The following is a 15,156-nucleotide window of genomic DNA, read 5'->3' as shown; positions in this document are numbered from 1 at the left end:
ATTGTACATCTGCATTCATTTGAGCCACACAGATGCATCAGTTACAGAGCAATTAGGAATGAAGATTACTGCATGCTAGTAATTGAATTAAAATTAATACTATTCTTTATGAAAGTTTATGGCAAATACAGATATTCTTTTTTGGAATTAGGAGTGTTGTGGGAAAAGTAGGTTTTCAAATTAGTTGTATAAATGTTTTTGACAACAATATAAAAAGTGTTACGAGTTTTTATTAACAGTGGATAGTACATCGTCAAAGTTGAAATTTGAATAACAACAAAATTCATTTGCTAAATTGTTCTGATGCTTAGGTTCGAACAGGCACTTCTTCATGTCCAACAGTCTTCTGGCTAAATCTTCCATGACACTGCCTGAAATCATCACATAGATACCGGTATTTCAGGAAAAGAATAGTAAATATATGCTTTAAAATTGATTTGTTGGTCCTATAATATGACTAAATTAAGATTACAAAATAAACCACAGTGCTTTAAAAATAGTTCCCTATTAATTCTTTGGTATTGTTATCCCACGCTCAGGGAAAAGTCTTATTGTTTAATAGCTGATTGACGATTGCCTTGACGGACGAGCGTACGTAGTTTATAGTTTAGGTACGTGAAGGTTGAAAGTTAAATGTATAAGAGTATAGCTTTGTTTCAAACAACTGGTTTCTTAGTCAGGATCATAAAATAATCGTCAAATTGATCAAATTCTGCTGAATTAGTATTGAACAAGTAAAAAGCTTGATTTTAGATGAATGGAGGCATAATGGATGAGACACATGGAGACATGATGAGACACATGGAGACATAATGGTTTTGACTCAGTATAAAACCAGAGATTTTCTGATTGCAAGACGAGAATTAGAAAGACTAAGCTACTCGTAAATAACATTGTCAGTTGTTACTTTCGGTTGTATATTTTTATGATTGAGCTAATAACAAACATATTAGCAACTGTTATTGTTTTCTCTATAACTCACCCTTGCCTTGGGTGAAAAACTGAAAAAACAAAGCAATATTTTGTGAGAGAATAACAACTCTTTACAGTAGACTCCCTCTTATCTGGACTCCTCGGGACCCAGGCCAGTCCGGATAACGGTTTTTCCGGTTAAACCAACGTCCCCAAAAACTCGTTAAAACGGACCGTTTACTGTGGTATTCAACTTAAATTTAGGAGAGCATTGTATTAAGACACGTGATCACTGGTCTCAAATCTTTCCCACGAGAACAGTCGTTTCAGTACCGCCCACTTCCTGCCGATCTAGTCCGGTTAAACCAATGTACTGATAAAAATTGTCCGGTTAAAGAGATGCCATTTCCGCCGAGTGTAGTCCATTAACCCGATGTCTGGTTAAAAGGTGTCCGCATAAGAGGGAGTCTACTGTATTTTGCATTGTACAATATGTTGGACACTAACGGGATTTGTCGTCTGCCAGCTTATTTTCACACTCGGTAGGAAAAGAAGTGCATGTTTTTTTCTTGTACTATAATAGTAAATTTAAAAGTGGTTTTGGCATACAATGGTAAAATAAAGTTTTAGAGTGATTAGTGGGTGAAGTGAACGAATTTAACTTTGCTCGTGGAACACCGGTGACACTCATGGCGGAAACTTCCTCGGTGCTTATAGGTGACCAGCATCACATAATTTGATAATGTCACTTCCTGCTGAGTCTAATGTTTATCTATTTTTATCTGAATAGGCCTAGGTATTCTGTACAACAGAAAAAGGCATTGATAATATAAAACAGCCGATGAAGGGTTATTTAATATTTACCATCTGAAAATATTTGTTCAGATAAGTGATTGTAATTTAAATATCTAGGGCACCATGATATTAGAAATTCTCTTTTTAGTGTTGTAATTGTTTTATGAGTTAGCTCAGCTAGGCTCCAAGGTCTCTTTAACACGTTGACTGCGCGCGCCGACTTTACAGGCGCTCCCCAGTGGCGGGCGAAGCCCCGGCGCGCAACCGAATCAGCGAACGCAATTGGCATTCAAATATTTCAGTCTGACGAATCACAAAAGAGCAGTGGTGACTGTGCTGCGTTACCCCGAGAGTGGATGTAGTTCACTGAAACACCCAAAGGTAGCAGCACTGCATGGATCCGTATCCAGTGTCTTTGTAATGTGGGTTGAAGAGAAAAAATCCCCGAAACCGGGACAAAAGCATTGCCAGACGGGATTTTACGGGAAATTTTAGTACCAACCTACACCAAAGTAAAGCTCGCATTCTAAGCTGGCAGGCTGGCAACGATTATAACGTCTCCGTCTGAGGCTAAGCTCACACTGACTCAATATATTACTGTTGGTCTGGTGCCGACTGTAGTCGGCGCGCGCCACCTGGGAGCGCTGGCGACGCCGACTAAAGTCGGCACGCGCAGTCAACGTGTTAAGGCCCCGGGTATGATACGAGCGGCGAGCGGCGCGCTCTGACATCGGGTCTCATTTAGTTGCGTGAAAACTTTGTTGAGGGTGGCCACCATACGTCTGAGCGGCAAGCGGCACAAGTCAAAACCGATTTTTGCAAAAACTCTACTCGCCGCTCAGGTGAGTCATGCTACGGTTCAGCCTAAAATGACAGGGAAACAGCAGCAAAAATGCGATACGGGTCGATAAGTGAGGTGCAGTCCAGGGAATATTTGTGGAATGACCAGCACGGAAGTTTTAAAACATTTCAGTCACCAGAAAAGTATAGGACCAAGTTAGGGTTTTAAGGCTTTTCTAAAAACTAAGTTTTTTTACAGGCAAACAATTGTCAGATAGCAACAATAGTTGCAATACGTCTTGCAGGTAAGCATAGTTTACCATTTTCGACTAAACTTACTCATAAAACTTGGGAAATTTGATGAGCGTTATATATGTGCCGCTTGTATCGTTGCCACCACCGCCGCTTACGTGCAGCTCTGGTTACCGCTTGCCGCTCGTATCGTACCCAAGGCCTAACCCATTGGAGGAGGAATTAATGCATCTGCAGTGCCCTCTGTCGGCAATTAATTTTACCAAATTTGTAGACTTTACCTCTAATTGTTATAGACAGAAACCCTTAGGTAATAAATTAATAGGCCTAATTCTTTCGTCATTTTCATTACAGTAAAATTTTCTACAAAAAAGTGGTAATTGGATAGTCTAAGTGTAAAATAAAAATTAAATAAAAAAGATTATAAAATTTAAAAAAAATTAAAGCAATTTGTTAAAAGTAAACTCAATTTACAAATTCCAAGATTAATCCACACACCAAAAATGACACTACTGTTATAAAGTTTAATTGATTCCCTACGTAGAAAAATCACAAGTTGTTTACTTTTGTAAGTAATAACATAGAAAAAATGTTTGTTTTACCTTACCACAGCTGATTTTGGGGATATCTGGTTTCCATGGTAACACAACCTTGTTTGTTGTTCGCAAAAATAAATGAGTAAATATGCAAAACAAACGAGACCTTGCCGTCAGACCATCACCGCCCACCACCGCGCCGTACAGAACGCTTCATACCGTGCATAGCCGAACCACAGTCTAATATAAATAACGTATTTATTGATAGACTGTGGCCGAACTGTTCGTGGGAAATTGTTATCTCTGTCGCTGTCAAAACTTTTCATTTGTAGGTTAAATTTAAATAAATTTAACTGCCATAACCTAACCAAACTTGCTGATAATGAAAATTTCAAATGAAGGTTTAATAACAAAAATAGTTCTGTTCATTAAATAAAGTAATAAATGTCTCAAAATCAATTTTACAATATTTTAATTTTAAAATAAAATTATCATAACCTAACCAAACCAACCAAACTTGCTGATAATGAAAAAGTCGAGTCAAAAAGTTAATGCCTCCAGTAGGTTTCGAACCTGCAATCTCTGTTTAACAGCCCGGTGCGCTATCCACTACACCACCGAGACCTCCGGCTGTTCGACGTATCGTTGCGGTAATGGTGTTCGCTCGAGCAGAGGTGGACCAGGTGGGCGGTGGCGGTCGGTCGGCAAGGGTTAATCAAAACAAGAAGCAAGATATTTATGAACATCATAAAAGGAAGAAAAAACAAAAGGGGGAAAATAATTATAATTAAATAACTAGTGTTAAAATATTATAGACAGACAAGATAAAAGACTATTAGGACTTCACAAAAGATGTGTATTTATTTGACTGTTTACAAAAATCATAATAATCAATAAACATATGTTAGTTAAACTGTATATGAAATAAGGCAGGCATAGATTAGACATAGATTATTTATTACATTCTCTCCCCCCCAAGAACTGCGACCTTGACTACTCGTGACATTGGCAGGGGTGCCATTTGAGGTGGACTTGGTTTGGCGTTGTCAATCCTACAACGCATACAGCTTCTTTGCACTTTCTTCACTGTTGTGCGAAGATTAAGTATCCAAAACCGTTCTCTTGTCATGTTCATTACGGTTTCTATTCCTTGGTGGAAGCATTTTTCATGGAAGTTCTTCACAATTAGTCTTGCTACTTGACATTTTCCATCTAAAATAATTGGATATCTTCGTTCAGTACTGATCTCAGGAGAATTTCGTATTCTTGTAGACATCCTGATGAGGTCTTTCTCGTCAACGAAAGGATCCAATGTGGATATTTTACTTGACTTCGGTAGTGACTTGCTATTTCTTAATAAGGTCTTTTCTTCTTTAAAAGTTTTGTCTTGGGAATTCAACACTAAGATATGTTCAGCCTTAAGAATTTCATCTGGTTGAAGTTCCAGTATCAATCTGGGGTTAGAGTTCTTCTTCAGTCTGGCTTTGTCATTTCGTTTGATCCTGGATTGCAATATACCAATGTATCTCAGAACCCATGCAGTTACTCGTGTTACCTTATTCCAGGAAGAAAATCTCTCAATATTGATAACATATTCTTTGTCTTCGTTGAGTAGTCCAACAAACTTTTGTTTCACCTCTTCGCTGTTTTTTGTTTGCAAGGTTGTTGGTTGCTGTGGCCAATGACTTGAGTCGTATTTTAGAAACTCGGGGCCATAAGTCCAAAATTCATGATTACTTGTAGTGAATTTCTGGTTGCTTCTCGTAGCGACATCAGCAGGGTTATTTTTTGATGGTACCCACTTCCATTCATCAGCTTGTGAAACTTCAAGTATTTCCACAAGTCGGTTAGAAACAAATTGTTTAAAGCTTCTCGGATCAGATTTTATCCAATGTAACACCGTAACAGAATCTGACCAAAATATTTTTCGGACGATGTTGATGTCTAGGTCGTGTATAATTGTTTTAACAAGCCTACATCCAAGGACAGCAGCTTGTAGTTCCAGTCTTGGTATGGTAGTTGGTTTTAGAGGAGCCACCTTTGCTCTCGACATAACCAACATAGTGTTGTATCCAGTATTCTCGTTAGTATTCTTATGTCTTAGATATCCAACAGCGGAGTACGCTTCTTCACTTGCATCGACAAAGACATGAAGCTCAACATCATTTATCATAAGGGTTTTGAAATAGCATCTCGGAATGGTAAAATATTGTAGTTGTTTAACTTCTTCCAACCATTCTTGCCATTTCTTAGTAAGTACTGTTGTTAGTACTTCATCCCATGTTGTTTTTGTTCTCCAAATCTCTTGCACTAATATTCGACCTTTGATTGTAGTAGGGGTGACTAGTCCCAAAGGATCAAAGATAGACATCGCAGCCTTCAAAACCTCACGTTTAGTTGGATAACTTGATTCCATTTTTTGCAATTTTTCTGCATTGCGATGAAATACGAAATTGTCGCTTTCTGAATCCCACCACATTCCGAGAACTCGTTCAGTGGGAAGATTGCTATCATGCTTTAATTGCTTAGTTGAATTTGATTTCAGTTCTTCAGGAATTCCAGATAAAACATCTTTGGAGTTTGATAACCAATTGCACATTTGAAATCCACCTGATTTGTGAATTTCCATTATTTCTTTCACTCGAGTCTTTGCTTCTTCCTCAGAATTGACAGAGTCTAATAAATCATCCATGTATTCCTTAGTGAGAATTGATTTAGAAGCTTCAGGGTAGATGGATGAGAAACGTTTGGCATTTTCGTTCACTACATATAAAGCAGTGCTTGGAGAACAGGTCGACCCAAATGTCATCACCTCCATTACATACGTATCTGGAGGATCATTCGTGTTTTGCCTCCACAAAAATCTCTGTGAATCTACATCTTCTTTCCTTATGCGAACCTGATGGAACATTTCCTTAATATCACCAGCGACAGCAAATTTTCCCAGACGAAATTTTACGAGAACAGCTGGTAATGGATTCAAAAGGTCAGGTCCACTAAGAAGAGCGTCATTAAATGATACACCGTTCGACTTTGCAGCTGCATCAAAGACCAATCTTAATTTGTTGGGCTTATTGGGGTTCACAACTCCGAAATGAGGTAGATAATAAGTATGATCATTTAAAATACTTGCCTCATCTTCACTTAGTTTTCGAATATACCCTTTTTCCTTGTAGTCGGCAATCTTCCTTGTGTATTCGTCTTTAAAGGAAGGATCCTTTGCCATCTTCCCTTCAATGTGTTTTAGTCTTTTAAGAGCTTTATCGTAACTCGAGGGATATTTAAAATCATCTGATTTCCACAACAAGCCAGATTCATAACGTTCTCCGATTTTCCTCGTTGTTTTTTCCAAGATTGACATTGCACGTTCGTCTTCTACCGATTTTATTGATTTGTTTTCTACTGGAGATGCACCGTAGTTGACAATTTCAAAGGAACTTTTCACCAAATCATGTAATCTGTCGTGATCAAAGGACAATAAGGTGAAATCGTCAACACGTCCAGCAAATTCTGGACACTTGCCATGCATTGACCACCCTAGGTAGCTCCATGACAGGACGGGAGCATTTGGCGGACCTTCGATAACTTTTCTGGTCAATAACAAGTCACAGTTATCTTGACCTATCAAAATGGTAGGTTTAACATGAGATGTTGGTAAAGGTTGATCGATTGACTTTAAATGAGGCCATCTCTCACGAAGCTTTACTGAGTCAATCGACTGTTGGGGTAAATCTAGAGGTGATTGAGTTCTTACATTACTTAATGTGAAAATTTCATCTTCATAGAACCCTTTTATTTTAAGTTCAACTCGTCTGGACGTTGGGTCAAAATGTTTAGTTGCATTTGACCAACAAGTGGTAAGGGGTTCAATGCTACCACTGATGCCTAATTTATCGGCAGTAGTCGAATCTAGCAGAGATATGGTTGAACCGTCATCTAAAAGTGCATATGTGTCGATCTGACAGCTTGGACCATATAACGTTACTGGACATGTTCTTAGTAAAACACGGTTATTTACCGAGTGATTGCTTATAATTTCTTCTTTCGATTGACCTTCCTGTCTGAAAGTGTTCTGTGCTCTGTCCCGGCTGATTTCTTGGGAATTTTTAGAGGCACTGTCAGTATGCAGAAGGCGATGGTGGGATAATTTGCACCCATTGATTCCACAAGGTTTCTTTAACTTACAAAATTTGATGTGGTGACGACGGAAGCAAAAGAAACACAGTTTTTTCTCAATTATCATCTTCCACCGCTGCGCGACTTCTGCTTTTCTGAAAAGCTTACATTTATCGGTTTCGTGACTCTCCGAACAAAACATGCAAACGTTTTCATTGGGCGAATTAGTAAAAACTGGTTTAGGGTCACTTCTCTTCCGCGTTGTCTCCTCGGGTGGACGAAAATAAATACTCATAATGGAACACTGATTTTCAAGCCAGTTACAGAATACTTTCAGGTCAGTAGGTTTTTCTAAATGCATGCTATTTACATGTTCAGCCCACCTGTACTTCAGGGTATAGGGGAGCTTACTTAAAAGTTCATTCAACAAGAGAGGATTTATTAGGTACATTTCCAAATCCAACGACTCTGCGGTAGAGGTCAGGTTTAAAAGAGTTGTTGAAAACTCAATAAGGCTGACAGCGTCATCCTCCTTGACTGGTTGGAGCATGCGCGCCTTCTTCAACATTGACTCGACTATAAACTCTGGACGTCCAAAACGCATTTGTAAAGTTTTCATTACTGTACTCAAATTTTTACCTGATATAAATAGAGGTTTTACCATTTTAAAGGCATCTCCCTCCAGACAATTTCTTATTCTGTCAAGGTTTTCATCGTCATTAAAAAGGTGTTTAGTCTTATTGTAACAGGAATAGAACATGGGCCACTCGTCTGGTTTCCCGCTGAAGGATGGAAGACGCTGTCGGCAAGAGACAGGTTGGTTGGGGTTAGATAAATTGATAGCTTTTGAAAAGGAGTCTGCTAGTTTATCAATAGCCGTGGACACGATGGCTGATGATGTCAAAGGAACTGACGGTTCCTCATTCAGCCACCTATTGACTTTGACATTAGAGTCCTCCTCAACAGTAGCAATATTGAAGCTTACCTTGTCAGGGTCTTCATTATCTTCCAATTCCAAATGACGACTGCCCAAGACTGAGGCGGACTGACTACTTCCCAAGACCGAAGCAGACTCAAGTTCGGTCCTTACTCTCAGCAGACGCTTCTGTCGTTCTAGTTCTCTTGCTTCAGCTTGACGTTGTCGTTCCATTGCCCTCTCCTCTCTTTGCCTTTGTTGCTCCATCTCTTGTCTCTGTCGCTCCATCTCCTTTTCTTCAAATTCTTTCAGCCGTTGCAACTCCCTTTCTTCGTGTATTTTCTCAAGCCTGTTTATTTCTTCTATTTCTTCTAGTTGCAGTTGAACTAACCGGCGCTTGCTGGAAGTTGAAGATTTGGTTTTTGACTTAGAAGGTGGTTTTAGAGATTGACTATCTCCTTCTTTGGGTTCATCATTCTTGTCATTTGCATTTTCTGGGGAATATCTATTTGGAGGGTGTTTCTCTCTCCCTGACTTTCGGATTGACATATTTTTTGACATGATTTATAAGTCGGGTTTCGGCACCAATGTTAAAATATTATAGACAGACAAGATAAAAGACTATTAGGACTTCACAAAAGATGTGTATTTATTTGACTGTTTACAAAAATCATAATAATCAATAAACATATGTTAGTTAAACTGTATATGAAATAAGGCAGGCATAGATTAGACATAGATTATTTATTACAACTAGTGCAAAAGCTGCGTAGTGGTGACACGAGCGGCACTCGTAAGTCAGTCGCCAGGCCTTTAGCGGCCGTACGAGTAACGCTAGTAAATTAGCGCCAATGGGTTAAGCAATGGATCCATCTCTCTCAAAAAAACATTAAGCAGTTTCAGGGGAGCAAAACATTATCTGCATTCCAAAACTCTCAATAGCATCACAATAATTGATTAAATTTTTTTAACAAGAACATTAGGTACACTATGCTATGTTACAGGATTGTGTGTGTCTCTAACCTAAAAACTATTACAGACTATATGAAAACCAAATCAAAACTAGATAAACAAATTATTGTATTGAACTACTGGTGGATACAGCTAAGCCTATGAAGAAAGAAAAAAATCCTTACCGGTACATAAAATAATTTTATCTTTTGCGAGGAACTTTGCAGTAACTGCAGTTTTTGTAAGACACTCCTCTGACAGGAAAGGTGGATCCATAACAACAATGTCAAACTGAGACGCAAAGTCTCTCGGAATGTCCAGCGGGGAACGGTAATCATACAGGAAGAAGTCTTCTCCGAAAACGGAAAAACGCTGGTCAAACTCAAATAGGGATACTGAAACAAACAAAAATCATATTATACTAACATAATGAAACAGAAATAAATACCCCCGCCGCAGCAAACCTGCAGACTAAGCGAATTTCCATTTGCCTAATTGGATTTACACTAAACTGTCTCCTTAAAAATATCACATTTATTCCCTATTTAAATCAAATCAGTTTAACACATACTTAGGTTTGCTGCATCAGGGAGGGTAAAACTGTTTTTTTTTTTTTTTGTAAAATGTTAATAGTTAGTAAGAAATAAAAACATTTTCCAAATTTGGGCAAAATATGTTAATAAAGCAAACTACAACAGTTTACTTATCCTCTATAAGAATAACATAGGAATTTTAAATTTACAACTTTTTTGAATTTTCTCCGTAACCATTAGGCGCATTATAACGCTTCAATATACTAAATTATTTGTTTTTTTAAGCTCTACAAAATAGTTTGGAAAGAAATTGCAAAAATTTAAGTTTTTTGGGTCAAAAATGGGAAAAATCCATTTTTACCCCATAAAAGCCCCCATAAACCCCCACTCCCATGGTCCGATCATGCTGGTTCGCGAACTCGTTTGAATAAACGTAGGTTTACACCTTTGTACCAAATTTCATCAAAATCGGATCATTTTTGCTCGAGTTATCACGCTAACGGACATATATATATATATATATGCATTTGAATGGATGCTATTTTTGGCCTCTAGGGACCTCAAAACGAAAAAAAAAATCGGTCCCGGGTCCAGGTCTTATCATGAGTACTACGGTAATAGCTTATTCCGTATACAAGACGCCGTACTTACAAGGCGTCGTTATTCACCTTCGTATATGAAGGTCGTCATTTAATAAATGGTAGACCTACATAAATATTCCCTATATGGGAAATTCGCTAAAAACAGCTAGTGTGTAAAGGCTAGTTCACACATGGCGATTCTACTCACTGCGACTAAAGTAGCGGCTACAAATCGCTATGTGAAAACAGAAAGTAGCGGCAACTAGCACTGGCAGGCTAGAAAATATTTAGTAGCCAGCCTTGAGAGTCATGTGATTCGTACAGAAATTGTATATGTCAACACTCTAAATGTATTGGAGTGAATTTAGGGAGCCTCCACTTGCCATACCTCAAAGATATGTTTCCAGTATTCCAGTTTGGTTTGGCATGGAATCACTAGCCTACTGGGTATATTTTCCTTCATCTTTCTTAATGGTGATATCATTTCTAATAACTCCTCAAACTTATTAGAACATTCAAGAACTAAAAATAATAGCCTACATGATGGTTAAGTTCTGTGTCAAACTTGATCATAACGTAGTTTTGTTATTCATCGGAACCTACTGCAGTTGGCAAATTTAGAAACATTTAAATAGCACAGACTCAGCAATCAGCAAAACTTTGAACTATTGAGAAGCAAGGAAACAGCATAAATGATTGTGTCTGAGACCATTAAGTTTAAAAAATATTACCTCCTACAAAAAAATCTGTCATAAAATTTAGTTTATTTACATACCTTATTAAAAAGTTAGAACTGTATGGGTTTAACGGATCTTCTCTAAATTTTCTTTCATCTTATTTAAAAAACCGGAAACAACTAGTAAATTCTAATGGGAAAAAGTCACAAGAAAGGGAAGTAACTTGGGGCGTTCCACAGGGATCAATCCTTGGCCTACTTCTGTTTTTAATTTACATTAATGACCTTCCAATGGCAATAAATACTAAAACTATTCTGTACGCGGATGATATACAACTTTTTTTCATGAAAACAATAACCAACTTGTACTTCAAAATTTAGTCCAAGTCACAAAATTAAACGCATCCAAATGGTTTCATGCCAATGGCTTTCTATTGAATGACTGTAAAACTCAAGAAATAAAATTTACATTGAAACACGATTCTGCCTTAAATAATGAAAATAGTGCTGTCACTACAAAATTTTTGGGTCTTCATATTGATAATAAACTATCCTGGAATGAGCATATAAATTATTTGTCTACTAGACTATCTCGAGTAATTTTTCTTCTTGGTCGTCTCAAAGATGTAATTCCAAAGAACTATTTGAGATCGGCTTATTTTGCATATTTTCAGTCTGTAATGAGATATGGATTGATATTCTGGGGTGGGTGTGGAAGAATTAATGAAATTTTAATCCTACAGAAGGGGGCTATCAGAGCTATGAATGGATCAGAGCCAGACGAGCACTGCAAGCCTCTTTTTCCTACAGTCACCCGACAAAGTTGGCTTCCTTGTACTGTTTATAGTACAGAAAGCTGCTAATTGCTGCATATTTATACTTTGCCGTACGGTTTATACTTTGCCGTACGGTTTATACTTTGCCGCACATCAGGATTCCAACGAAACAACACAAAACAGCGTGGTTCTATTATGCACGTAATCCGTGTAAGCTTGGAAATAGGTTGGCAACACTTAAAGATAATAATACTATGAGCAGCTGATTGACTATTATAACTACGATTTAACCTGTCATTTCGTGTTTATAGTTTCGGTATTTCTGAACTTTCTGGACTTTTCTTTTAAACGTTTTTAAAACGTTCCTACGATCTTAATAAACAAGAAAATACCTTTAAAGCATTTTTTTAGGCGCGGAAACCACTTCAAATTACAAAAACATACGGAACTATATTCTCAAAACGTGGAGCACATTTCTTGCCGAGGAAAAATAGCGGAGTGATACGGACCGCGGGTACTACTTTCTCTAGGGCACCATTTGTGTTGCCAGCTGAACCTAAAAACGTGTTGTATAGTGTTTGAAAGACTAATTATTTATATGCTTTATAGTGACTGTAGGAAAAATATAATGTGTAACACAAGTGAAAAAGGCCTTTGCTGCACTCGAGATCATTCCGCACTCGCCTGCGGCTCGTGCGTAAACATTGCTCTCGTGTGCAGCAAAGTGCCACTTTCACCACTAGTTACACAAATAACTATTTCAGGATTTTAAGATTCAAACTGTAATAAATTTGTTTATTTATGATCTTGCCCTTTATAGGCTATCTTAAAAAAAACCCCATCACCTAAAATTCAATAATCATAATCACAATACCAGATTTAAAAATAGTGCCTTGTTAGAATCACATCGTCTGAGTAAGACTAGCAAGAGCCACATAGTGTTATCAACTAAAGTATATAACCTTTCAAAACACAATATTGATGCTTATCCGCAAGAAAAATTTAAGTCCTTGTTTTATAATTGGCTATTAGACAACCCTTCTTATAGCTTGGACGATTTGTTCAAATCTGGCCAAATAAATCTTCGATTGTATAACCCTGCTGCTAACCTGTTGCTTTATCAGGTCCTTATATTGTTGTTTGTTTAGTCATTTGTACATATTTTAGTTATTAAGCCCTATTGTTTTTTTTTCAAAATATTGAAAGTGTTTTGATTTTGTTTTGTTTGACGATTGATGTATAATCATGATTTTGACTTTGTCGATGATCTAATGTATCCTTATGACAAATAAAGATTTTTATTATTATTATTACCTTTTATTTCTGGCGCTAAAGACTTGATGTGCCTGTAAAGAGTTGGGCAGGATATGAGAGCGATTCTTCCTGAACTTGTGGCTACTGATATAGCAACTTTGGCTAAAGAAATAGCCGTTTCATCACTGTACCAAAACTGACTCAGTTGCTGGAACATATTTGAAAAAGTTACACACGATAATTTAAGTTTTACTAAATAATAATGAAAAACTGTGAACAAACACTGGAGAACTAATAGACAATTTAGAGGAAATGTTTAAATTCCAAAACATTACAGGTGCAGGCTGTAGCTGATTTTAAGTTAACTTACCTATTTAATTGTTTTAATGATAGGGCCATAATTATTTTATTGATTTTATGACAAGAAGCAGATGAACACTATGATTGGTCACCTGCCGCTATTAGAGATCAGGGGTAGGCCTAGAGATATTTGCACAGACAACCATCGATATAGGCCTAGGCCTTTTGTCAAATGAAATATTAAGTTTTAGTTCAATATAAAACTAGGCCTCACTTATTGGGTTATTATTTACCACACGCCACTTCTAAACGCTTTTGATCAAATTTTTCAATCATTATAGCCTAGGTACCCTAGCCTATTAAATGTAAATAATGAATTTCTGTTTGTGGGTTTGGAAAATAGTGTGTAAACGATAGCAGGAAACCCACTAGTTTGACGCTCTCCAACAAAACACCTTCAGACAAGTCTCCGACACCTTCAGACACCTTCTGCAATTTTTAAGGCAATAACCCGTTGGTACGCTGGGCTCCGTCAGTAACCGACGAGAAATTAGATATTTCAGACTTTTTCGACTGCTAGAGTAGCCTAGTAAAAGAGGTGATTATTTGTCCATCCAATGGTTCTTTGTTCGCATAATCGTGTTCTATAATAGTTGGTCCACCATTTAAGAACCACTCAAATCCATGGAACTTGCATCATTGAAAGCATCAGAATATGTTCAGGCAGCTTTTATTTCATTTTCAAGAGTTGTTAGCCTCCGGATTACGGTTGAATATTTATAATGGTTTATGTACCTGCATTCAGTAATCCAAAATGTTGCTTGTGGCAACTGTAGTTCCAATTCACATGGAATCATCTTCAGGCCGTACTTACAAGGCGTCGTTATTCACCTTCGTATATGAAGGTCGTCATTTAATAAATGGTAGACCTACATAAAACACGAACACACACAAAAAAACGCACATTGATAGACGAACATTTAATATTAGAAATACCGAGTACTCGGAGACACGAGACAGGTGACGCGACCGGGTAGAAGTAGTAGCTCGAACTAACCCAGCTTTTATTACCCACCGTATAAAGAAAGGGATACTCCTAAACCGCTTCGATCGAACGTTTGTCAATACTCATTTCAAACACAAAGCTAGATAGGTACCGTAGTGATGAATCTATATGGCCTCCGTATAATACCAAAGTAACCAAACCTGCCTATATTTTCAAGCGATAAAGAACAACTACAGTAGTAACTCAGCTTGCAACCGTTTTAGCAAGACCTAGGCCCTTATTTATAATTTGGCTAACAACCAGAACCAGAGTGCTGAGTAAACTTGTAGCTAGAAAAAATAACATGCCTTATAAGGTACATTACCCACTAATAAAGCTTAAAGCTTACCCAGTCTTCACCAAATGTCAATGAAGATACATTATTTTTATCCCGTTGTTCTGTTATCTCTTTAATTTTAATTTCTCTATCACTTTGTTCCTGTAAAAATTCTTGAAGTGCTTTCATTGTTTCAGCAGACAGTTGAACTTCGTCCTCTTCCTCTGCCATTATTTCACCTAAAATCCGATAGTGGATTAAACTGGTACTTTATAATTTCACGATTCCTTAATTATTTTAGAAGGCAAAACACTTTGTAGGTTGTAATGTTGGAAAGGTTAATGGTTGTATGTAATATTAAAAAGAGTTGTGTTTTGTGTTATGTTTCAACCTACAAAGGTTGTTGTGTGAAAGTGAACTTATTTTTTAGGTTATGTTGTTTGTTTACATTTTATT

At 37.3% G+C, this 15,156-nt stretch overlaps 1 protein-coding gene across 1 annotated transcript; it reads right to left on the bottom strand.

Annotated features, from left to right (window-relative positions):
* Positions 1-210: 210 nt before the first annotated feature.
* Positions 211-15,122, bottom strand: LOC128990612 (EEF1A lysine methyltransferase 1). The gene is made up of 4 exons (XM_054413085.1): positions 14,773-15,122; positions 13,139-13,286; positions 9,444-9,653; positions 211-371 (listed from the first exon to the last, which is right to left on the bottom strand). Exons 1-4 carry the CDS (start codon positions 14,929-14,931, stop codon positions 220-222), a joined length of 669 nt encoding a protein of 222 aa, XP_054269060.1. The 5' UTR covers positions 14,932-15,122; the 3' UTR covers positions 211-219.
* Positions 15,123-15,156: the final 34 nt, after the last annotated feature.

Source organism: Macrosteles quadrilineatus, unplaced genomic scaffold, assembly GCF_028750875.1.
Source record: "Macrosteles quadrilineatus isolate MER2022 unplaced genomic scaffold, UCM_ALF_1.0 Scaffold_1__1_contigs__length_201487025, whole genome shotgun sequence".
NCBI classification, from domain to species: domain Eukaryota; kingdom Metazoa; phylum Arthropoda; class Insecta; order Hemiptera; family Cicadellidae; genus Macrosteles; species Macrosteles quadrilineatus.
The sequence above is the reverse complement of the archived record's forward strand: the minus strand, read 5'-3'. Positions and strand labels throughout refer to the sequence as shown.